The 24,808-nt window shown below is 36.1% G+C and overlaps 1 protein-coding gene across 6 annotated transcripts; it reads right to left on the reverse strand.

The window, feature by feature from the left end:
• Window positions 1-2,330: 2,330 nt before the first annotated feature.
• Tmem19 (transmembrane protein 19) lies at window positions 2,331-24,457 on the reverse strand. 6 transcript variants are annotated; one of them, XM_026386595.2, is made up of 8 exons: window positions 24,092-24,271; window positions 23,762-23,912; window positions 20,900-21,013; window positions 10,414-10,551; window positions 9,751-10,005; window positions 7,786-7,995; window positions 6,577-6,770; window positions 2,331-3,665 (listed from the first exon to the last, which is right to left on the reverse strand). In XM_026386595.2, the coding sequence occupies exons 1-7, from the start codon at window positions 24,242-24,244 to the stop codon at window positions 6,607-6,609; spliced, it is 1,185 nt and encodes a 394-aa protein (XP_026242380.2). In that variant the 5' UTR covers window positions 24,245-24,271; the 3' UTR covers window positions 2,331-3,665; window positions 6,577-6,606. The 6 variants fall into 6 exon arrangements, with proteins under 6 accessions (XP_026242380.2, XP_026242381.2, XP_077655418.1 ...); XM_026386596.2 differs by having other exon boundaries at window positions 2,333-3,452; XM_077799292.1 differs by lacking the exon at window positions 2,331-3,665 and having other exon boundaries at window positions 4,853-6,770.
• Window positions 24,458-24,808: the final 351 nt, after the last annotated feature.

A 24,808-nucleotide genomic window follows, 5' to 3' on the forward strand; every position in this document is an offset into this window, starting at 1 on the left:
GAGTTGGAGGTGGTAATGGGGCACCAGGAATGAAGTACTCTCTTGGGCCAAATGAGCCTAAAGGTCTAAATGGTGCTGGTGCGGGTCCTGGAAAAAAATCACGAGGGTCAAAAGGCAAATCCCGTTTTCCAGGTGGAACACCTGGTGCATATTCTCTGAAGCCTATTGGTGGACGCATACCAGGACCAAATCCGTTTCTAGGCATATCTTTTCAATTAAGAGTAGCCAAAGGAGGTCTCCCAGCTGGCTCTGCTTTCAGTGAAGGGGAACATTCTCCACCACTCACAGGGGATGGACCAAAAGAGCCATTATGGCTCAGTGGACCTCTCTGATCAAAATAGTATTTAAAATACAAAAAATATTTCAAAACATATTTTTATATATAACAGGGCACAGAGTATGTAACTGAAATAGAAATTGTTTGCCAATAGTTGAGCAAACATACTTGTGAGGTCCATATTTGGACACAATGTACCATAGCACTTTAAAAAAAAAATTTTTTTAGTTGTAAGTGGATACAATATGTTTATTTTATTTATTTATATGTGGTGCTGAGAATCGAACCCAGGGCCTCACACTAGCTAGGGGAGTGCTCTACCACTGAGCCACAATCCCAGCCCTGTACTGTAGCACTTTTAAAGAAAAAAATTGATAAATTTTCCTCTGCTCTGGGGATTGAACCTGGAGCCTCAAGCATAAAAATTAATTTTGTTCAATAATATCTTATAATATAAAGACAACTTTAGAATTTTATTAGAACTATAAATTGAGTTACTATAAATAATACTCTATATGAGCACAATAGATATGTGAAAATCTGTACTGAAAATGCACATTTAAAAAAATATTTTTTTGGTTGTAGATGGACACAATACCTTTATTTATATATATATTTATTTATTTTTATGTGGTGCTGAGGATTGAACTCAGGGACTCACATATGCTAGGTGAGAACTTACCACTGAGCCATAACCCCAGCCCCTGAAAATGCACATTTCTAATAAGTTTATTTTCTGATACTCTTAGATGGTATCAACGTTTTTAAACCCTAGCTAGATGAGATTGAGAGGATATAATACAATTGCTATTATTATTCTAGCCCCATAATATATAAACTACATTTAGTTCTGAAGAAAGTTTTGAACCCTTTCTACACTGGCTACTATCTACAATAGGGATGTTGGTAGTTTAAAGAAATAGGTTAAATATCAGTACACTGAAGGTATTTGTTTAACAAATGCTCACTGTGTGATAACTGCTATAGTTAAAGTGTAGGATATATATAAAGGATAGCTAATTCTGTCTGAGGGAGTCTGGAAAAGCTTCTTAGAGGAACAGCCACTGAACTGGTTTTCTTAGGATGGATAAGGGAGGAAAAGAACACCAGGCACAACAGACAGTGTATGCAAAAGAAAGCATGAAAATGTTAGAAAAGATTATACTCATTTATATGAGATATATATGTATTTTATAGCTTTGTGTCTGGGCAATGGCACGGGAAAGTTAACCTAAGATTCTTTGTTCTAGAATTCTATGACCCGTATTAGGGTATCTGCCATGTAAAACTCCAAATGCAAATAGCTAAGCAAGATATGAAGAATTAATCTGAGGGTATTCATTACTTACATTAAAATTCCATTTTATTCTTTTAGTTCATTGCTAATAAGGTAGTTTACAAAGAAAGAGTAGCATTTAAAAATAATAATGGGAGGGGTATATGGGAAAGAGGGGTAATTACCTGATAATTTGTCTACTTTCAGCCTTTTTCTTAATTCAAAGAAAAAAACACATTTGATTGAAGACCTTTAGAAAAGTACTTAAAATTAGTTTTGTATTTTCTTTTTTTTTTTTTTTTTTTAGAGAGAGTGAGAGAGGAGAGAGGGGGGGGAGAGAGAGAGAGAGAGAGAATTTTTAATGTTTTATTTTTTAGTTCTCGGCGGACACAACATCTTTGTTGGTATGTGGTGCTGAGGATCGAACCCAGCGGCACGCATGTCAGGCGAGTGTGCTACCGCTTGAGCCACATCCCCAGCCCTAGTTTTGTATTTTCTTTTCCCCCACTACTGGGAACAGGTCCTCAAATATGATAGGTAAATGTTCTGCTACTGAGCTCCACCCCAGCCCTGTATATGTATTTTTAACATCTTTAAGGAGACACAATTTATATACTTATTTAAAAATTTTTAAGGAATATTTAATACATCTGTAATCTTACCAGATAACACACTGATGTTTTAGTGTATGTCTTTTATTTTTGCTAGATTTTTTTGGTGATATAAGCAACTTGGCTTCAAGCAGCAAAAGACATTACTAATTATAAAATTGACTTAAAAAAAAAAACTCCTAAAACAAATACGTAAAAATTATCACAAATTTTTACCAGTGATTATTATCTTGGGGAAGACAGAAAGGGGCCAAAATTACTAAAGGGGTAGTAAAGGCCAAAGAATATTTTAGTTTTATCTTTAATGATTAAAAAAGAACAGATTCAAGGCTAGGGATGTGGCTCAATGGTAGAGTGTTTGCCTAGCATGTGCAAGGCCCTAGGTTTAGTATCTAGTACAGCAAAAACAAAACACACACACACATATTTATTTTATTACTACATTAAACATTAATAAAAAAGAAAAAATCTAAATATATATGAAGACTTGCCACATTTATAAAATAAATTTTAAAGGGAGAGATTATGGTAAATGAAAGAGAACTGACATTTAGTCTTGGCAGGGAGAATAATTTCAGGAGTCCTGTTCTGCCACTTTTTCACTTCCCCTACAATAATTTCCTGACTCATTAGTTTCAAAACCATTACTGGTTTCACATGATTGAGAAATGTTGGAATCATCACAGTCCTCAGAAATTCAATTAGCCAAACTGTTTTTTTTTTAAATTTTTTATTTCCCTCCAGAAATATGTTTCCAATTATTGACTTTCAGAGACTTAAGAGAAATACTGACTAGAGTCTAACAACTTAATTCAACAAACACATTAAACACTCATATATTTAAAAAATATTCAGGACTTACTGGGAGTTAGAGCAACAAATACTCCATAAGGAGATTAAATAATTAAGCTGCATAATTGTTTTCTTCTTTTTTTGGAAGTACAGGGGATCGAACCCAGAACTTCACGCATGCTGAGCAAGTGCTCTACCACAGCTATATTCTCATTCCTGTGTTTTTACTTTTAAAGCGCATACAATTCATCTGGGATTTGGTGGCTTGCAGTTCATTCTCATTGTGGTGGTACTGGGGACATCAGATAAAATATCAGGAATATCCAATGATTGGGACCTAGGGTATTCACTGTGCATTAATACTCAGCAGCTGTTCATACCGCAGGCAGGTGCAAAGTTTAAAACATCTCATTTCACAATTTTTCTCTTTAATAGTTCTTTTTCTAATTGAGGTGGAGTTAGAATTTCTGCAGCCAGTATTCTATATTTATAGTAGCTAGAAACAAGAAAGAGATATAAAGCATAGATAACTCAAGAAGGGAAAAATACTAAAGATGGAATGAACTTCTGTGACAAGTCTGTGCTGTCCTGGTAGTCCCATGTGATGTCTCTTCTTGAAGTCTTCTTCAAAAGCTGCCTTGGGCCACATACACTTTGCAGTCCTCTATTATGTTATAGTATAATAATAAATAATACACCTTTAAGCTACCTAGGCAGAAGCACATAATATTTTATTATATTGTTACATGGAGCTCTCTCCATGAAAGTGTTTTTAATATAACTGCCCACCTACCCAAGAAGAATAGTTGAATTAAATATCCAATTAACAAAAGGACAGAACCTCAATTCTTTATCTGTAGTTTTCATATCCAAGAACTATGGATTGTTTCTTCACAAGTTTGGTGACAAAACCTGACATGACTTAACCTGAGGCTCTTTACATTCTTTAGTCATCACCTTCAGTGGGGCTATTCATAACTCACCACAAAAGTAGGAGTGCATTTGATAATGGGGTTCTACCCTGGACTTTTTTTAGTAGCTTTGAGTGAAATATTGTATGTGGATCCTATTAGTTTTTTAAATTCTGAAAAATTTTGATTCCAAAACACAACTAACCCTAAGTTTTCAAACAAAGGATTGTATAGTAATCTCTCTCCACACTGTTAATGACAAGGTGATTGTACCAAACCTAAAGCTGGTCCCAGTAAGTACTTTTGTCCCTTAGTATGTCATGAGGATGAATTTCTAGGAAAAGAGGAAAGGCATGTTCAAATAACATATGGGCTGCATGAAAAACCGACAGCAATGACAAGAGATGCAGATGCAAGACAGTGCACGATTACCAGAAGCTATCAACCCCAGCGCTCTGCTGATTGTTGTTTCCCTAAAAACAAGACATTCCATTCTTTTGATGCTTCCTTTAGACACAGTGCTTTAAATACAGATATTCTTAATTCTGGGGTTCTCAACCTGGCCAGATAATAAAATCTATCAGAGGGTTTTGTAAAAATACCCAATGTGGAGTAGGCTACATAAAGAGAGCAAGGACATCATTTTAAGACATTTTGATTTACTTGGTTTAAAAAAGGGCCTTGATAACAGAGTTAAAAAAAAAAAAATCTCTACATGATTTTCATGTGCACCCAAAGCTTTATAAAATTTCAATTTCCAGGCTATATCCTATATCAGCTAAGTCAGAATTTGGGGGCATGGAGCTTAGACACAAGTTTTGATTTTTAAAAACACGCAGGCCAGATGCAATGGCACATACCTATAATCCCCGGAAATTGAGGCAAGAAGACTGCAAGTTAGAGGCCAGCCCCAGCAACTTATCAAGACCCTGTCTCAAAAAAAAAAAAAAAAAAGGCTGGGGTGTAGTGCCCCTGAGTATTGAACTCCGGTACTAAATTTTTTTTTTTTTTTTTTTTTTAAATTGCCCAGGTGCTTCCAAAGTTTACCTAATTTCAAAACCAATGTTGTGATCCACTGAGTTGATTGAATGACTTAAGAATTAAGGATGTAAACTATTTTGTTTTCCTTCCTAAACCAGTCAGTTCCAAATCATCACTACAGTTGGGTCACCACTGAAGAATTCTAAGCTGTCTCCACTCTCAGCTGGCTTACTCATGGAGTCCTTTCCCAACTTTTTTAAGGGGAAAGGGAAGAATGGTACAGAAATGACAGGAGAAACATCTTAAGATATATTTGGTAAAGTACTCTGTTCCTTGTTAAAACTTCTAGTACATGGTAGGTCGCAGTGAAGAACAAATTTGAAAAATTTAAAGCTACAGTGTAAAGGAGGGCACAAATTAGAAGGTATGTAATAGGAAATCAAAGTATTTTTCCAGTCATTTATAAAAGAAAGCTAGAAAATGCATTAAAAAATCACCCTTTTGTATAAGTAAAAAGAATCAATTAAAAAAATAGGTAAGTGAAGGGAAGTCTAACAAGGTAGAGGAAGGAGAATGGGGGAGGAGAGGAAGGATTGAGACCTGAAATCAAACTCCATGCATAATTGGTCAGGATGAACCCAACCACTGTGTATAACTATAATGATCTAATAAAACAACAACAATAAAAACTAATGTCTTGGGTTGGGGTGAAGGCAGAAAGGGAGAGGGGAAGTGTTGGAAAGTGATACTGGCCAAATTTTACTGTTATATTGTATGCATATAGGAATATGTAACAAATCTCATAATTATGTACAACCATAATACACCAATGAAAAAATGTGAAAAGAGAAAAAAATTGAATTCAATATAGTTTATTTTCAGTGCACAACTGAAATATATAATAAGGTGCACTTTTTTAGATAATTTTCTTTGATTTTAGTTAGAAATTATTTTCACACTTTCTAATGATCATATGAAAAATAAATTTACCTTTTTTCATTATTAACCTGGAGTGAGAGAATAATGTCACATAATTCACTAGGACCAATCTTTGCACTTTTCATAATTACTTGTGACTGGCAAGGTAATGAGAGACGGTCAGGATAGTATGCTTACTGAGGTTTCCACACAAAATAGCTTAAGCCATTAAAAATGAATATAACAGGGGCTGGGGATGTGGCTCAAGCGGTAGCGCTCGCCTGGCATGCGTGCGGCCCGGGTTCGATCCTCAGCACCACATACAAAGAAAGATGTTGTGTCTGCCGAGAACTAAAAAATAAATATTAAAAATTCTCTCTCTCTCTCTCTCTCCTCTCTCACTCTTAAAAAAAAAATGAATATAACATTGGGGTAATTTGTACAGTGACATTTTTCTGTTACAATTGGGAACCATTTTAAAATGTCATCACTCTCAATCCTGACACTGGTTTAAACAAAGCAAAATAAAACTTCCATTGACTATGTAGATCTTTCAGCTCGATATATAGCAATATGTAGAGAAAATGTAGCTCCCCTGATCAAGAAGCTACATTCAGCAGAAGGAAAATATGCATAAGTTCTATGTAATTTTCTCTTTCTCTAGAAAGATACTAGCTTTTAAAGTGAGTTGATGAAACTGTGGAATTCCATCATAATAGAATACGGAAATAGTTCACATTTTCACTTTAACATTACAATTATTATTATTGTTAGGATAAAACTTAGAATTGCAAATTTATTTGAACTCACCAGTTTCAACCAGTGGAAATGAAATACAGTTCACTCTCTGGGCCAAAACCCCCAAGCAGCTGTTGGGAGCAAGAGGGCAATAAGAACAGAAGAAAATAGATTCACTGCATTGTTATCAAGAATGGGTTTCCCTGCTATGTGCTTTGCATTATTTGTAGGGTTGTTGACTACCATGCCAGTGCTTTCATCCAAACCTGGAATAGAAAAGAAGCAAATAAGAATATTCAAATACTAGATTAAAAAAAGAAAATTGGCTTTTTCTCCAAAAGAGACCACCTTTGAAAAACTCTCAGTGACTTGTACAATGACCTTAGTAAATAATTTAAATGGTGAGATACATGGAACCTTTGATTACAAAAGGCCTCTTTGAATAAATAAGTTTCAGCACATCTCAATAATATTATCTTGGGTTTGAAGAGCATGGGATGGACTGAACTCAGGGAACCTTCTCTAGCCTTCAGTCTCTTCATGATGTCAATCAAAGGAGAAAATATAGTTGGTGACATGTGCAGGAAATACACACCTAACAGGAAATATCCGTAGAATGAAAGGGCCAGACAGCACCAGAAGCAAGAGACAGAATTTTGAGGAAAACTGACTCTCCCATTTACCTTGAGTGGGACTTAAAACTCAATGGTGGCATGCAACTGTAGTCCTAGCTCCTTGGGAGGCTGAGGCAGGGGCATCACTTGAGCCCAGGCGTTGAGACTAGCCTGGGATATCTAGTTAAATACTACCTCAAATAAAACAAACTACTCCAAAACTCAATGGTGAAGACATCAAGCATGATATCACAGTAGGAAAGTAGGTAATGTGTATGTAGTCATATTAGTACAATAACTATCTATCAAATGGACTTGAAGAAAACAAATGGAAGGAGGTGCATTAAAATGAGCTGATCCTAAATGTCCTACTTTCCTGGGATTAGATGGCTCATAATCAAAAGTGTCTATTCCTTGCACTAATGTATCTTCCCCTCTAATCACTGCTCTGCAGAACTCATTCTTTTTCAATGAATTTAACACAAAAGAATTAAAAAAAAAAAAAAAAAAAAAACCTGTGGAAGAGATTCTTCCCTGTCATTTCTGGTCCTTCAACAATCCTGTATCTTTGGGTTTCTTTTCCTTTTTACATCTTTAAAATAAAAATTCCATATCTTCCCCCATTTCTTTGAAAAACCAATAAATTACAATAATGTAATGGTCTTACCAGTAAATTGCATTGTTGCCCCTAAATATGAGTCCACAATTGATCCTAGCAATCCAGCTAGACCTCCAAATGCAATAATGGGCCACTGTGGAGCAGAAATGTCTAAATCACTCACAAAAACCAACTGTGTGAGGAAGTATGCAATGCCCACAAAGGTACCACCAAGGAGACTTGAGGCAAGTCCCACCATTGTAACACCTCCATTGGTTCCTAAGAAGAAACATAAATAAAATCATCTGGTTAATAATCAGTACATAGTCAAACAAAGTCAAACAAAGCTATGTAAAGTTAAAACAAAGCTATGTAAAGTTAATTACATAGCTTTGTAACATTATGGTAGCTATGTAATTAACATTAACTTGAAAGAGTTCTCTTTTTAATTAAAAAAATTTAAGTGAATCATAAAATTGTATATATTTATGGTATACCATGTAATATTCTGATACATGTATATATTGTGCAGTGTTCACATCAGGGTATAGATATCTCCTCAAAAATTTACCATCTTATCATGTTTAAGGGGAAAAAATTGAAAATCCTTTCTTATAACTTTCTAAACATATACAATACATTACTGTTAACTCTAGTTACCCTACTATGCAATAAAACAGCAGAAGTTCTTGCTCCTATATAACTTAGTCCCCAGTAATTAAACTTTCCCCATCACTCTCTCTCCCCTATTCTCCCTAGCCTCTGGTAATCACCATTATAAACTCAACTTCTATACGGTCTACTATTTTGGATTACAAATATAAGTGAGATCATGCGGTACTCGTTAGAAAGAGTTCTCTTTAATGCAATCTCTAGACTATAGCTTATTTAGAAAATAGTCCTTTTTCTTCAGTAACTCTCAAGATTCTAGTAGTGAACCAGAATGGTTCACTGGAGCTAGAATGCTATTTCTCTGTGCCTTAGTTTCCTTTTTTTTTTTTTAACAATGAAAACAATACAAGAACAAATTCATATGATTATTATGAGTACTAAGTAATATTCTATGTAAAGCAGCCAGGATAGTGCTTTGAACATAGTAGGTCTTCAAAATGTTAGCCATTGTAAGAATAATGATAATGAAGAAGAGGAATAAAAAAGGAAGATGAGAAGAAGGTGGAAAAGAAAGGAAGGAAGAGAGAAGATTTTTTTTTTTTAAGAGAGAGTGAGAGAGGAGAGAGAAAGAGAGAGAGAATTTTTTTTTTTTTTAATATTTATTTTTTAGTTCTCGGCGGACACAACATGTTTGTTGGTATGTGGTGCTGAGGATCGAACCCGGGCTGCACGCATGCCAGGGGAGCATGCTATCGCTTGAGCCACATCCCCAGCCCGAGAGAAGATTTTAAAAAGGAAGTAGAAGCAGTTGCTAATGGTAATAGGGGACTGAGATATACCTACATAAATCCTTCACTATCCACATGGGATTGGTTATACCAAAATCCTCGAATGCTCAAGTCCCTCACATAAAATGGTGTAGTACCTGCACATAACCTATGCACATCCCACCTTCCACATAATTTAAATGTTCTCTAGATTACTTATAATAAATACTAACACTACACAAATGCTGTTTAAATATTATTATACTGTATTATTTAGGAATAATTGTAAGAAAAAAATCTAAGTGTTCAGTACAGACAAAATTATTTTTCTTTAGATATTTTTAATCCACTGTTGGTCGAAACAATAGTTTGAAAGACTATGTTAAAAGCACTTATTACATAATAGGATCTCAAGAAAAACTCTATTCCTTATATTTTCCTTTCCCACTGATTAAGTCTGTGGGTCGGTCTCTATATTCTTGTACTATATATCCAGGTCTTGTTAATGTTTCCATCAAATATTAGTTAATATCAATAATTTAATATCCCATAGCAATTTTCCGATTAAGAAAACCAAATAAAATTCTTAAAAAGCACTTAAATACATTAACAGGGGTGTTTTTGTTTTTGTTTTGAAACTCAAATCAAGACTCACCCACTGGAACTTTCTCCCAGGTTGTTATTAGCCTTGGCGGGCTTTTACTCAGTACTGTGCCAACTTCTGAAGCCCAGGTGTCTCCAGCAGAGCAGGCCAGTGCAGCCAAGAGAGATAAACACATCCAGGAAGCAGTGTACTGCTTAGAAAAATCGATTGGTATTTCCCCGGGGCCATTTTCTATCATGTACAGTAGAGCCAGCTCAGTAGGCACAGCTCCATTACAGAACACCTGGATCCAATTCCTCTGCCCTCCTGGAAACAAAGAAGTAGATAAAAAACATAAGAAATGTTTTCTTCTCAAAAGGAAATGCATGCAGTTATAAGAACTTTATCTTAAAGTGTAGAAAAATAAAAATGACTAAATTTTTTTTTAAAGTTTTAAGAGTAATATGACACATTCACCCTCATTTTATGCTGGTATTAATAATCTAAAATAATTAATGATAGACTCTAGAGCTTCTAAAATGTTGCTGTTACTTCCTATTGCAGTAAAGTAAATGATAAATAAAGCTACTAAAGTAACTCTCAAAACTGATCTGTTGACAGACTAAATATGTTCTGATTAAAAGCTTATGTTATTAAATTCCATTAAAAAAAAAAGCTTATGTTAGGATAAAACAGTTAACCATTTTGAGTAACGTTGAATGTAATTAAGTTTACCTTCCTTATATTCTGAATCTAAACGCTTCTTTACTTCTCCTTTCCATTTTGTGAGTTTTGAAGAAGAAAGGAAAAACATCAGCAAAGAGGTAAAAAAGCTGAAATTTGCAATCGTTAGGATAAATCCAACCACTAGCCCTGAAAGAAACATATAGACACAGAATTATACTTAATCCATATATTAGTGCTGAAAAACATTGGTGTTTTTCAGTAATTTTCATATTACAACATGAATGTACACTTCTAATACATTTGCAATTTACTAAACTATTACCAAACAGTAAACTGAATGTCATTTTAATTCACTGATAAATTTTTTTTGCCATATTTTGATCTCCTTTCAAACAATGTTTTATTATTTGAGACAGCTGTTTTATAATCAAATTGCAAAACAGAATAAATGGCAGTGATTTTATTATTAAACAATACATATTACACACATACACTCAAATTCATAGTTTGAATAGAAGGCTAATCTAGAGAATTTTCAAATTACTGTGGCCCTCTCTGAGGTTGCAAAGATTACGGTTTTTCAAGTTTCTTTTACGATTTTCCCCTATAGCCTGGATTTTTTTTCCCCTAGTTTACAGAGGAAAGTCAAAGTTAATCTTTTTATACTTTTCTAAAAAAACTTTCATATGTTCTCTTGCTGAACCTCAAACTATGGTGAGGGGAGTTTTTCTTAGCTAAACTGTCCTATGTAAATCCATAAAATGTTACATGCAACTAAAAATGGAATATGTTCTGTGAATGTTATTTTATACTTTTAGACTTTTCTGTCTCTTTAGATATTTTCCCCCACTTCAGTGCTGAACCCAGGGATGCTGAGCTATATCCCCAGCCATTTTTATTTTATTTTGAAACAGGGTCTCAAAGTTGTAATCTTCCTGTCTCAGCCTCCTAAATCGCTGGGATTACAGGTGTATGCCACCATGCATAGCTGTCTCTAGATTTTGTGGAGGTAAACAAAGAAGAAAGACTGCATTTATTCATTTTTCAAAGGGTGACTGATTGCAAGGAAGTCTTATACAATCTGTAGTTCAGCCAGGAAAACGAAGAAGGAAACTTATATACTTTATGACACAGGAGGAGGGGGGAAAGCAAAGAAAAGATTGTAATCTCTCAGTGATGTGGGAGACTAAGGCAGGGGGATCACAAGTTCAAGACTAGCTTCAAAGCTTAGTGGGGCCCTGGAGATGGAGCTCAGTGGTAGCATGCTCCTGGGTTCAATCCCTAGTACTTGCTGTGGGTTATACAGGAAAGCGGTTATAAAGCCTCTCTCTAGGTAATTCCATAGGGAATAGAGTAACCTATTCTGGAATGGGTTAGCCTTAAAGGCCTTTTATTACAAAATTTGAAATTATTCTTGTGAATAAAATTTGGTGGTAGAGGGAGTAAAGTACCTTCATATTTATTATAATGGTTAGTTAACCCTATAAAAATGAGTCAAAATATAATGAGTGAAATTAGCCATCTATAAATATGACAAAAACGTAAAAGAAACAAGTGTGTGAATCTTAAGGATACACCAAATTCAATCAAGGTGACCCCAGGAAGTCATATGGGGATGTGACTGCCCTGAGAACATCTTAACCCAATGAATACCACTTTCCATTTGAAGAGTATGCTAATAGCTGGCCCCAGTGGCACAAACCTGTAATCCCAATAGCTCAGGAGGCTGAGGCAGGAGGATCTTAAGTTCAAAAACAGACTTAGCTACTCAGTGAGATGCTGTCTCAAAACAAACAAAACAAACAAACAAACAAAATACACCCCCCTACACACACACACACATAAAGGGTTGGGGATGTGGTTCAGTGGTTAGCATCCTTGGGTTCAATCTCTGGTATTAAAAAAAAAAAAGTGTGCTAACAGACGGATGTTAAGAGACTTCTTTTACTGTGGATCATATTTATATAAAATTTTTTTTGTTTAATGACATTGTCACTTTTGAGAATGTAGTTGCCTCATTCAAATAAAAAATATCATAGCACATTATTGTACTTACTCTTGGTGCTCCAAGTGTCCCAGATTTTGTCCAGTAGGAGTCCCTTTAAGCTGGCTGCTAGGCTCTTTTGACATGACCCCATCCTCCCCCTCCCCCCCCAATATAAAAAGATATTTTAGGCTCATCCCAAACCTAACTTGCCCCATCCCTGGAGGCAGCCATTTCTCTGAGAAGTTGATTAATTTTAGTAGGCACTGAGACCAAGATCTAGGCTCTCAATGTACTCTCATGGTTACTAGGGTATTTTTGTCATAGGTGGCGAGGGCAAGAGAATGCACATGCACATATAAATATACAGACAACTACATACATAAGTATATACACACATACATACATATTTTAGAGATGACAAGATCACACCAATTCTAATCTATCCCTATAGATTCTCTCTTGCCTTCCCCTATTCCTTGCTCTGATTTTTTTTTTGTCCTTAATAAGGAGCCTTGATTCCAACAACAATGACAAATTCACTCATTACCTCAATCCTACATTGATTTACAATTGTCTCAGAATTGCACCACCCAAACTAAAACAAAAATGTTTACTATAAATAGCCTACTTGTTTACAATTTTTCTTCTCTTCAACCTAAGACTGAGGATACATAGTTTACATAGTTAAATATTGTATCATACTCTTTCTTTTTTCCTTTCAGTGTACTTATTCATTTGAAATGCAATTGGGTTTGTTTCAGTCTATTTCCAATTTTAGATTTTTCCCACCTCCCATCCTTACTGATACAATTTTGTTTCTTAAATATGTAAAATATTAATATGTGTCCAAAAGTTGAACTCACAGAAAAGGTATCATTAGAGAAATATTACTTCCTTCAGGACCCATGAGTCTCCTTCTATGTAACCAAGTGTATTATTTTCCTTCCTATGTTTGTTTATATCATTAACTATTCTTGTGTTTCTTTTTATAAAGATAAGCTTATATATGCATGCCTTTAAATTTTCCCTTCTGTTTTTACCCAAAGTGTAGCATTCTCTTCCCCACTCCTTTCTCCTCCTTCCCCAACCCCTGATGGATATGGAACCCAGGGCCTCCAGCATGTTAAACAAACGCTCTACCACTGAGCTATACCCAACTCCTGGCCCCATATTTTGTCAATTTTATTTTTTACTACAAAATGTTCTAACCCTCCTTACTCTATGGCTGACAATTTCTGTTCTTTGTAATTCTCAAGATAAATATATTCAGTTAGTAACTGAAAATTTTATTATTAAATAATATCCTATTATATAATACATGTTAATACAATAGATATTAAATAATTTAATATTAATATTTATTTAATAAATCTATTCATTTACTAAATAAGTACTAAATAAATAATACTAAATAAATAATATTCTATTAAATAATATAATAGGAGACCTGGTTGTTATTCCCATTATAACCCATTTTACCACTGCTCAGCTCAAGGTTAAGGTACTATAACCAGGTAGTTATTAATTGATTTAGCCAGAGATGCTTAATTACTGGCATTTTATTTAAGGTTAGTGTATTTTAATTGTGAGTTAAAGAAACAGGGTAACTTGGTATTAAGCAATAATAAATAGCTTCATCTCTGGAATTGAACAGTCTAGAGTTGAGGCTTTGGCTGCTCCACCTGCCTCTGTGTGACTAGGAAAAGGGACCCAACCTCCTCAAGCCTCAACTTTACATTGGTGGAATGAGAATATTTCCTAACTCAATGGCTTGCTGTGAACTGTTAAGAGATAATTTTTGGAATATGCTTATTATTCTACCTAGGATGTAGGAAGCCCTCAATAAATGTTAGCTAATGTCAGTGTTAATAACAGCAACTACAGTTCCAGTGGCTCAACAGTGATAATGATAAATACTGTGTCATTGTATTCAACCTTTAATTTTCTTCCACTGATTTTTAAAACACTACAAAATAGGCTATTTGAATGAAAAGCCAAAACATATGAAGTATAAGCAAAAGACAAAGTGTTTGCCCTCTCTCCTTCATAAATAGTCACTGTTAAGAATCTGTTCGTCTATCTTTAAACAATTCCAAAGTGGAATGGCTCTAAAATAATTTATGCACATTATAACAATGCTACAAAAGTTATCCATATCCCTTTTACTTTGATCATCCTAAAATACTACATGAAGTGACTCATGTTCATGATGATGTCAGGTTTAAATTTAAGAAATAAATTTAAGACACTCTTTGAAGGAATGATTTCATTCATGTAGCATTAAAATATCTTGGATTTTTGGCCACTCCCAGCTACACCTGAATTTTTAGATAAGTAGCTGCTATCTCTTGTTCATGTCTAGGCCACCTGCCCACTCTACCCCAGGAATTTCTAATTCTCATTAATAAGAGATTCATATATACAACAATAGGGTGCTATAAAGAATTTGAAAAATTAAGAATTATTGCTGCTGTCTTTTTGAGCTTAAAACAGGTAACTTCTGTACCCAACAGATGCCATCTGTGGGGTGGGGGAACAACACTGTTTACATGTGTCTGATAGTGGAAGTTATGCAACATCCCAAATTGCAATCAAGGTAATCTGAGTAATCTCTGGGAGAAATGAGAAAATGAGAAAGGCAGGACTATAATTTTGCAGGAATTTAATAAAATGGATTCTATTGTTTAATACATAATCTGCCTAGAGTAAAACTGTGGGGATAAAAAGATGGCTAGTTAACCCTGAATGTGGAAAGTGAAGGCCAAAAGAGACAGGTTAGCAAACTTTTGAACCCTGCCCAAGGGAAGGGGCCCTTGACCTGTGGACTTGCATTACTGTTTCCTCAGACTTCACACTCACCAAAGCAACCTTCTAATTATAATCTGACTTCTCATATGGTTTGCCTACAAGAACAGGGCATGCCTAAACAGTGATTTTTATATTCCAGTTTGCCTGGTAGTTCGACATTCTATGAGATTAATAAAGTGGCATTCTGGCTCACATAGCAATCTCTTATGACAATGAGCAACACCCACCTAGTTTTCTTGGTTATATCAAATCTAGGAACCTAATGTTGTGAGGTTTCTACTTAAGAGAGACTGAACACCAGACGTGAACTATAGTGATTAAAAACAGGTAACACACCCTTGTGAGTACAACACAGAGTATCACCATGGGCCTTTACCAGTAACACCTCACCTTGCTGTGAGGTGTTACTGGTTGCTATGCTTATAGCAACTCCTCCTGAGGGGACCTGATAGAATCAAACCTATCATTTATTGACTTCCCTGAAGAGAAATGTAAGTCATATGATAGTAAGGTTTTTAATCCATTTTATTCACTGTTAAAATTCTAAGTGCTCAGAATAGTGACTGGCATACATGGAACCATCACTAAATATTTGTTGAAAATTAATGAAAAATGGTAAACCATTAAGCCTAATTTCTTGGTGAATGAAACTGAAACTTGCCATGCCAAAAGCCTAATAATAAACCGTCCGTGTTTACATGTTCAAAGAAAAGCTTCCAGTAATCTGTCAGAATCATGTCAACAACAAGCAGACAACACTTCCCTTGGAATAAATTGCCTGCCCAGGGCTTTGCAGCTCACGAGTACTTTTCCACTCATCCCCTTCATTTCATCCTCTCTCTCCAGGAGACCAGAGCCTTCACCTCAGTGTCTGAATTAAGCAGTGCCTTATCCCTTTCCCATCCTATCAATACTAAGGTATGTGTACCTGTATCATGAAGGACTGACTCTAAGTACTTAGATCTTCAAGAAAGTTCTGTAACTCCCATTTATTAATTCTAAGCACACCAAAAGCTAAAAGCATGACACAGCAAAGCTTAACAAATATTCCTTAAAACTGAAGAGTAGTAGTGGAGGGAGAACAATAATAACTGTTATTAAGAAAAAACATATATCTGTCAGGTGTCAGGCTAAGCATTTTACATCATGCATAACTTCTCATGGTAAACTCAATGCTACAGATGAATACCATTATTTCTTCAGGAAAGTATTACCAACTACTATGATATACACTGACTTTTTTTTAGTGTGTATTTTTTAGTTGTAGGTGGACACAATATCTATTTCATCTTTGTGTTGTGCTGAGGATGGTGCCTCATGCATGCTAGGTGAGCACTCTTCCACTGAGCTACAATGCCAGTCCTGTGTTGACATTTTTTTTTTGCTGGAAATTGAACCTAGAACCTCATGCATGACAGGCAAACACTCTACCACTGAAATACATCCCAAACCTTTCTAATATACTTTGAATAAACATTACATTTTTTTACCCTTAAGGCAAGGAAAGTCCTAAACAGAACATGTCATACAATAAAAGGATTCAGAAAAAGGGAAAAAGTTTTTAAGTCAATGTATATCTATTTTTCTAAGCACCTATTTTGTGTCTAGCACTAGTCAAAGAAGCATAGGATACAGAGGCTTAAGATACATTCTTGGTCTTCAAGGAGTTTATAATCCAGTCAGAAGGTGTCCTTTGATCTCAAGCAGATCAAGTTGCTTGTTATAATACCAATATAATTTTTAGAAACATACATATTATATTTTTGCTACCTGACTTTTCAAACATCAGTTACTACTGAAAAAGAAGTTAAAAACATGTTTCCCTCCATTTTATTTGACAATTTCCATCTAATAGTGCTAGCAGCAAAGTAATGACTTTATCAGATTTGAATCCTATTCAATGTGAATAACTCATTAAATCCTATGAAGCCTCAAACCACATAACCTTCCCAATTGAAATACTTCATCTACTCTTCCTCTAGGAGAATTAATTTCAGTTTTCTGAAACTTTCCTTGTTTCCCCCCCCAGAACTCTGAATCTGTCTCTACACTAATAATAAGAAGTATATATACTCAGTGGCTTGGGAGACTGAGGCAGGAGGATTGGGAGTTCAAAGCCAGCCTCAGCAAAAGTGAGGCACTAAGCAACTCAGTGAGACCCTGTCTCTAAATAAAATACAAAATAGGGCTGGGGATGTGGCTCAGTGGCTGAATGCCCCTGAGTTCAATCCCTGGTACGCCCCCACAAGTATATATAATGAGGTAGGAGAGAAGTTGGGGGAATGAGTAGAGATAAGGAGAAAGAAACTAATGTTTGTGGTAATGCTAAATTAATAGTCATCCACATAAAAACCATTGTTGAAAACAGATAATCACTAACACTCATTGTTTATATGTTTTATAGATTATAAAGGCATGCTGTCTCACACATTATCTTCTTTGAGTCTCGACAAAGGCCTGAACTATTTCATAAGAGATAAAAAAAGTAAGGATCTTAGGAGTTAGATGACTTGCCAAAATTCATATCAAGTACAGGTGTCAGAATTAGTTTTCAAATATATATCTTTTAATTCAGAATCAAGGTAGGTAGGAGAGGAGTAGAGGCCCAAGGGCTAAAAGAGAAGATATGGTAGTAGGAAAGAGACAAAGGAGAGGAGAAAAGTAAGAGAAGCCAGGACAATACATAGTATGGAAGTCAAAGACAGAATTTCAAGAACTTGGGGACTGGGGATGTGGCCCAAGTGGTAACTCGCTTGCCTGGCATGCACGGGGCACTGGGTTCGATCCTCAGCACCACATAAAAATAAAATAAAGATGTTGTATCCACTGAAAACTGAAAAATAAATATTAAAAAATTCTCCCTCTCTCTTAAAAAAAAAAAAAAAAAAAGAATTTGACCCTTCTTAGTACCAAGGCAAGGATACCTGAGAAAGACTTATTTTTTTTTTGGGGGGGGTGGGGGCGTACCGGGGATTGAACTCAGGGACACTCAACCACTGAGCCACATCCCCAGCCCTATTTTGTATTTTATTTAGAGACAGCGTTTCACTGAGTTGCTTAGTGCCTCGCTGTTGCTGAGGCTGGCTCTGAACTCGTGATCTTTTTTTTTTTTTTTTTTTTAAATATTTATTGTTTTTTTTAGTGTTTGGCGGACACAACATCTTTGTTGGTATGTGGTGCTGAGGATCGAACCTAGGCTGCACGCATGCCAGGCGAGTGCGCTACCGCTTGAGCCACATCCCCAGCCCCACGAACTCGTGATCTTCCTGCCTCAGCTTCCTGAGCTGCTGGGATTACAGGTGTGTGCCACCATGCCTGGCTGAGAGAGAATATTTTTTAGCAAAACATAATACTATGTTTTTACACTCAAAACAGAGCTTGTTCAAATTATTTGTTACAATGAATTAATATTGCCAAAGTGCTAAGAGGAATGCCCAGAACATGCTTAAGTGTGACATAAGCATTTGTTAAATAAATAATACATAGCCATTCCTAATACTTGTTGATTATATTATGACACAATTTATATAAAAAATACCTGTGTGTCTAGCTAACTTTAATTCTCAACTATCCCATGGGGTGGAGAGTGGAAATAAACAGAATTTTAGCAATATTTCTCAATTCTGAAGAAAGGGAATTAGCATAATTCTGAAGAAATCTGCCTACCTTACAATACATGTTGGCTCATGTGTCCAGTGAACAAAAAACTTTATGGTAATTGTTTCACTTAATCCCATGACCCTAAGAATAAAATCAGGGATAGATTTAGGCCTTGTGGGGCACTACACTTTTAAAACTTAGAGGACGCTCTTTAAGAAAAAAAAGAGTAAAAAATACCTTTTACTTATGCAAAACTTACAAAACGATAGGACCATAAGAGCACATTGGTAGGGCTCTCCCCAAGGGCCTTGGAAGGTACCATTGCAAGTGAGATGACCTCAAGTTTAAGCTCCATGGACTGCATGATATATACTTTTCTGTTAGATATTGAAAACAGAGACAGAGAAAGGTAATAATATGAGACTCTCCCGAAGCCGTCACTACCATTCAGATTAATTCTGCCTGATTCTAGTGCTTGTTCTTTTTTTTTTTTTTTTTTTTTTTTTTAAGAGAGAGAGAGAGGAGAGAGAGAGAATTTTTAATATTTATTTTTTTTTAGTTCTCGGCGGACACAACATCTTTGTTGGTATGTGGTGCTGAGGATCGAACCCGGGCCGCACGCATGCCAGGCGAGCGCGCTACCGCTTGAGCCACATCCCCAGCCCTAGTGCTTGTTCTTTTACCATCACATTATCTTGCTTCCATGAAAGTTTAGTCTAGTTTATAAAACTAGTTTATAAAACTTCTGTACATAAATATGGAGGGGGCAGAATGTACTTACAGGGCAACAGAGGCTAAAGATTAATAGTATTTTAAAGGTTGGCTTAGTAAATGACTTCAAGATCTGCCAGTTCTACATAATCCTCATCCTATAGTAAGAGCATCCCATAGGAAATATTTAGGGTTAACCTTCAAGGTTTGGTTCTTTCAACAATGGATGGATACTAAAGTTATCCTGTCAAATCAGATCATGCCACTCCTCTGATTTGAAGCAGAGAGATTCCACCTACTTTAGAATAAAAGCCTTCCTGTGGTCTACCAGCTCCGATATAACCTGGTCTTTGCCTATTTTTTCAATGTTATCTCTCATTACTTTTCTTTTTCTTACTATTCCTAGTCAAATGAGCCTTCTTCTCATTCTTAAATAAGCCAGTCCTGTAGATGTCAGGCCTAGCTTGTTATTCAGCCTGGAATATACTTCTCTTAGACTTTCTCATTGTTGGCTTCTCTGGGTTTCAGCACCAAATTACCTCCTTATGAGAAAAACATCTGATGCTCTCCTCTCTACAGAAGAATGTCTTAGATCTTCCACCATATATACTTTGTTATATTTTTTTTTTCATAAAATTCATCATTTGAAAAGTTTTACAGATTTACTTATTATCTTTTGCTCCTAAAGAATAAAAATTCCAGGAGAAGTGAAACTTTGTCCTTGTTCACAGCTATACCCCCAGTTTCTAGAACAGCAGTACACAGTAGTAAGTGATAAGTATTTGCTAAAAGAATAACAAATGAGTTCCACGTGGTGACTCACATCTATAATCCTAGCTACTCAAGAGGCTGAGGCAGGAGGATTACAAATTCAAAGACAGTGAGGCCCTGCCTCAAAATAAAAATAAAAAGGACTAGGGAGGTAACTCAGTGGTAGAGGGCCCAAGTTCAAACCCTAGTAATAGAATGAATAAGTAAACAAACAAACAAACAAACAGCCTGTCACAACTCAGTTCTGAAAAATTAATCTAGACTACGAAGAATACCAGGTTTGAACTGATCTGCTTAAAATTACTCAGGCAATTTTCAATAGTTATTCTTTCTAAATCCTCCATTTACATCTATGAGGAGTGTCAAAAGACTAATCTAACAAAAGGAGCATAATAGTCAAGGTCCTTGTAATTCTATCTTATTAATCTACTTTATGTCAATTATGAAGTTAAATTTGTATGTTACACTAAAAGTATATGTTTGTTCCTGAATTCTGACAGAATAGGAATGTTTAGCAATGCATAACTTTATTATTGTCTAAAATATGTAACATTAAGATTCATAGTCTTATATTCAGAATTTAAAAAACACAAGTTTATATTATATAAACAAATACTTATTATATAGTTACTTTAAGCATTGTAAATAAATACATACCTCCCAAAGCTCCACTGTAATCTAGGCTTTTCTTTTTAAAGCCATTAGAGACAATCAAAACAGGAACAACAACTGAAAATAGCCAACGCCAGGGAGAAATAGGCCGTAAGTTACCTGAAAAGTTATAAATATACAGCATGAGTCATGTGAAGTCTGCATAGTTTAGTTTTGTGAATCAGCTTTGCTAACAGCATTCTGGATCAAATACTGTCCTAAGTAGAGGAACTGAGATAAGTCATCAAAGTAGAACATTTATGCTGAGACTTATGTATTTTCAGAGGGGTAGTCTTCCAGGGGAATAGTCACTATTTCAAAGTTTTCAGAACTTTTTATAGCTATTTATGATGAAGAGTATCTCAAACATTTTTCTAAAGGTTGCATCCAGCTCACAGATATTTTGTTTAGTTCATGGATATTTTAGCTAGCATAGTATTTTCAAATAATTGAGTCAATATTTAAAGATGAGGAAATTTCATATAAAAATTCCTATTCTTCTGTTTAAAAGAGAAACGGACCAACATGGCAGAATCAACTGAAGAAGAAAGGCCACCTCCTTTAGAGGGGCCACAACCTTTCCATTTAAAATTTTCACCACTGGTACTAAAACTGAATGATTTCTTTATGGTAAAGAAAAACATGAATAACTGCTTATGTCCATATTTTTATAAAAAATGGGAAAATAAAAGACAAAGAAGGTCAAGTTAACAACACAAAATAGGAAAAATCCTATTTCTGGATGTGAAAACTATTGATCCATGTCTAATATGCAAAAATCTGCACAGCTTCCTTCATTTGCATCAGGCACTTGGGCCTAGGGGGACACTTCAGTTTAGACATTCTAGTTCTTTCTATTTAGTTACACAAGAAGTTTCTTCTCACCTCCTTTCCCTCAAACCCTCTCCCCTACTATGCATCATTATCAATAATCAGTCCCAAAAGCTTCTGTACAACAAACACCTGATTATTTATGTCTTTTTGCACAAGGACTAAGTTCTTTTTTTTTTTTTTTTTTTTTTAAAGAGAGAGTGAGAGAGGAGAGAGAGAGAATTTTTTAATATTTATTCTTTAGTTCTCGGCGGACACAACATCTTTGTTGGTATGTGGTGCTGAGGATCGAACCTAGGCTGCACGCATGCCAGGCGAGCGCGCTACCGCTTGAGCCACATCCCCAGCCCCAAGGACTAAGTTCTGAAAGAGCAATCATAATCACATAACCATACATGAGTTCACTTTCTCATTCTCCTTACCACTTTTTCCTTTGTCATGAACTGACCACTGCTGTTTTTATAGACGTATCAAGGAACTTTGTATACAGGCACGCTTATGCTCTAAAGCAGGATCTGAATCCAAAGTGCCTAATATTTATACAAAGTGGCTTCAGGCTTTAAATGGAGACCTTTTTTTTTTTTTTTTTTTGCAGTGCTGGGGATCAAACCCGCGATACCCTCAATCCTAGAGTTCTTATGAAGTTATCAAACAGCAGACAAATCCTTCAAATCCTTTAAATTTCCAAATGTAAAGATTATACTGCCTTTAATTTTTATTACAGAATACATAAAATTGATAAATTGTATTACAAATATTCTCATCAAAATTAAAATATCACTGAAATTGCTTCACAAATGTTTTATGGTGCTTATTTTTCACCAAAGTGGATAAAATAATTATATGAAATATAAAGACATTTTGAGTTAGGTATAAAGAGTATTACCATAAAGAGCATTTACTAACGATTTAAAAATGTTCATGGAACTGTTTATATTATCAGGTTAGTAAACTAAATTCAGGCTATCAAAGGTAAGACACACAAACATTCACAACCATTCAGAGGATGTGTGTGGAGAGCACATATGTTCTGCTCTGAGTTGCTTCATGCTGTATAGACCTGCAGTGCCTAGCCCTGAGTTACTCCATTTTATAAAGCAGCAGTTTGCCATGAGCTGCTCCATTTTGAGTACAAGTGCTTAGGCGAAAGACTTGGTAATTCGTCTGGGTAAACAGATAACCACAGATATTGTACATACCGAACATAGTGACAAATAACCCTTAGATGCACAAAACAATGTGCAAACTGATACAATACATTAATTGTGCTAATTAAAAATGACCACGAGTGAACTTATTAATTTAAATCAGCACATGGTGCACAGGTGTTTCAAACCCACAACAGAAACCAGGCATGCCTGTGAGTTTATGAAGTTTCACTAGATGCCACATCTTTATCTGAAACACACAAAAAGGAAGAGAACCTAATGGCATGGGACACACTGAGCCCCTCACCACATCATCTCAACACATCAAGAGGTTGAGAGGTAACCAAATTCCTGTCTCCAGGCCTTCAGCTCAATTTGATCTCCCTCCTTGACACAGCCCATTTGAAATTGCCTAGAATAAGTTCCCAGCCTTGACAGCTCTTTTCCCTGAATAAATTCTTTGGTAGGTTTATAATTTTATCTGACCACCTACACGACTCTTTTGCACTTGTATCTGCTCTCTGCTTTGCAGTCAGTGTAGCCTCCAGAAACCCCTAGATCACTGTTAACCATTCCTGAAAATTATCTATCTTTGCATAAAGTGAGTATTACAGATATTAATAAATATTGGAATGGAATAAAAGAATTTGTGATTGTCTCAGTTATGACGCCAAGTAAACCATGACTATTTTTGGTGAATTAACACTGATAAAAGTTACATAGCTTGTGAATTTGTTATTCAATAAATTCTGATATTGTGAAAAGAGACAAATATGTCTGGTCTATGCTAACAGCATAGCTTGCTCACGACGTGAGTTTTGGATTTTATAAAGGTACAGTCTCAAATTCCACCAACTACAGAAAAACAATTTAGAACATTCCTACTTACCATAATAGGTGCTAGCAGTCATTGACATAATCCAGAAAGCTAAGGAAATGCATATGATCAGGCTCAATATTACTATGTTTGTAATCATCTTCATGTATCTTTTGCATACAGTGTCATCAAGATCTGTCATGGAAAATAAGGATATGAACACCTGAGGGAGAAAACAGAACGTTTCTAAGAGAAAGTCATTTAAGTTGCCTCCAAAACACTCATTTAGAGGCAAATATAGATTCCAACATCTTCCACCAACACAAAAAGAAATATAAACTCAAACTCCTTCCAGAAACGTGCTGATGGAGAGCTCCAACTCGTCTGGGAGAGAAGGCTCACTGTTATAAGCAGGGGTGCACCCTCTAGGGCTGGGTCTCCACACACTTGGTTTGCGCTGGGACTCCACGGGAAAGGCGGAAGGGAAAGCAAGGCAGCCACTAGGCAGTCAGATCTGGAGAGCTCCGCCCACCGCCCGTCGCAGCCTCCCCGCATGCCTTCGACCCGAGCAGGTCCTCAGTTGCAAACAGGCAAAATGAGGCACCCGAACCTGGGCGAGTCGGGGAGCCGAGCCCCAGGCGGCCGAACGCTGACACGTCCCGACAGCTGCCTGCGCTGGCCCAGGTCCCAGTCCAGCTTGCCAGGGCCGACAGCCCTGGACCCCAGCTCGTGCTTCACGGCCCTTTTCCCCCTAGCGGCTGGCGTCTGTGCGCAGGCGCTGTAGTCCGTCACGAATCCGCTTCGCCCACTTGAGCGTTTAAAGGGGAAGCGTCCGGGAGGTGCTGGAAACCTGACCCGACGCGTTTGCTCTGCGGTGTTCCTAAACCCTTAGGTTTGGTGACGTCCTAGACCCGGTAAAGTGAAACTGCGAGCAGCGCAGTAATGGAAAAACGAGATGTAACTGATTTTAGAATCAGTAAATGCATTTCAAGCATAATATTCTTATATTCTGTGAGGGCATGCCAAATAACGTTATGACTATTTGGGGAGAGGAGAATATGTTATGTTGTAGAAATGGAATTTTGTGGCTTAGGAAATCATTTAGAACACACAGTTTAG

Source organism: Urocitellus parryii, chromosome 5 (assembly GCF_045843805.1).
Source record: "Urocitellus parryii isolate mUroPar1 chromosome 5, mUroPar1.hap1, whole genome shotgun sequence".
NCBI lineage: Eukaryota > Metazoa > Chordata > Mammalia > Rodentia > Sciuridae > Urocitellus > Urocitellus parryii.

Coding starts and splice junctions, on each gene's coding strand:
- Tmem19 (XM_026386595.2), bottom strand. CDS start 24,244: ATGCGGGGAGGCTGCGACGGGCGGTGGGCGGAGCTCTCCAGATCTGAC. Junction 23,913..24,091: donor GTGCACCCCTGCTTATAACA/GTGAGCCTTCTC, acceptor TTTCTCCCTCAG/GTGTTCATATCCTTATTTTC. Junction 21,014..23,761: donor GACTGCTAGCACCTATTATG/GTAAGTAGGAAT, acceptor ATAACTTTTCAG/GTAACTTACGGCCTATTTCT.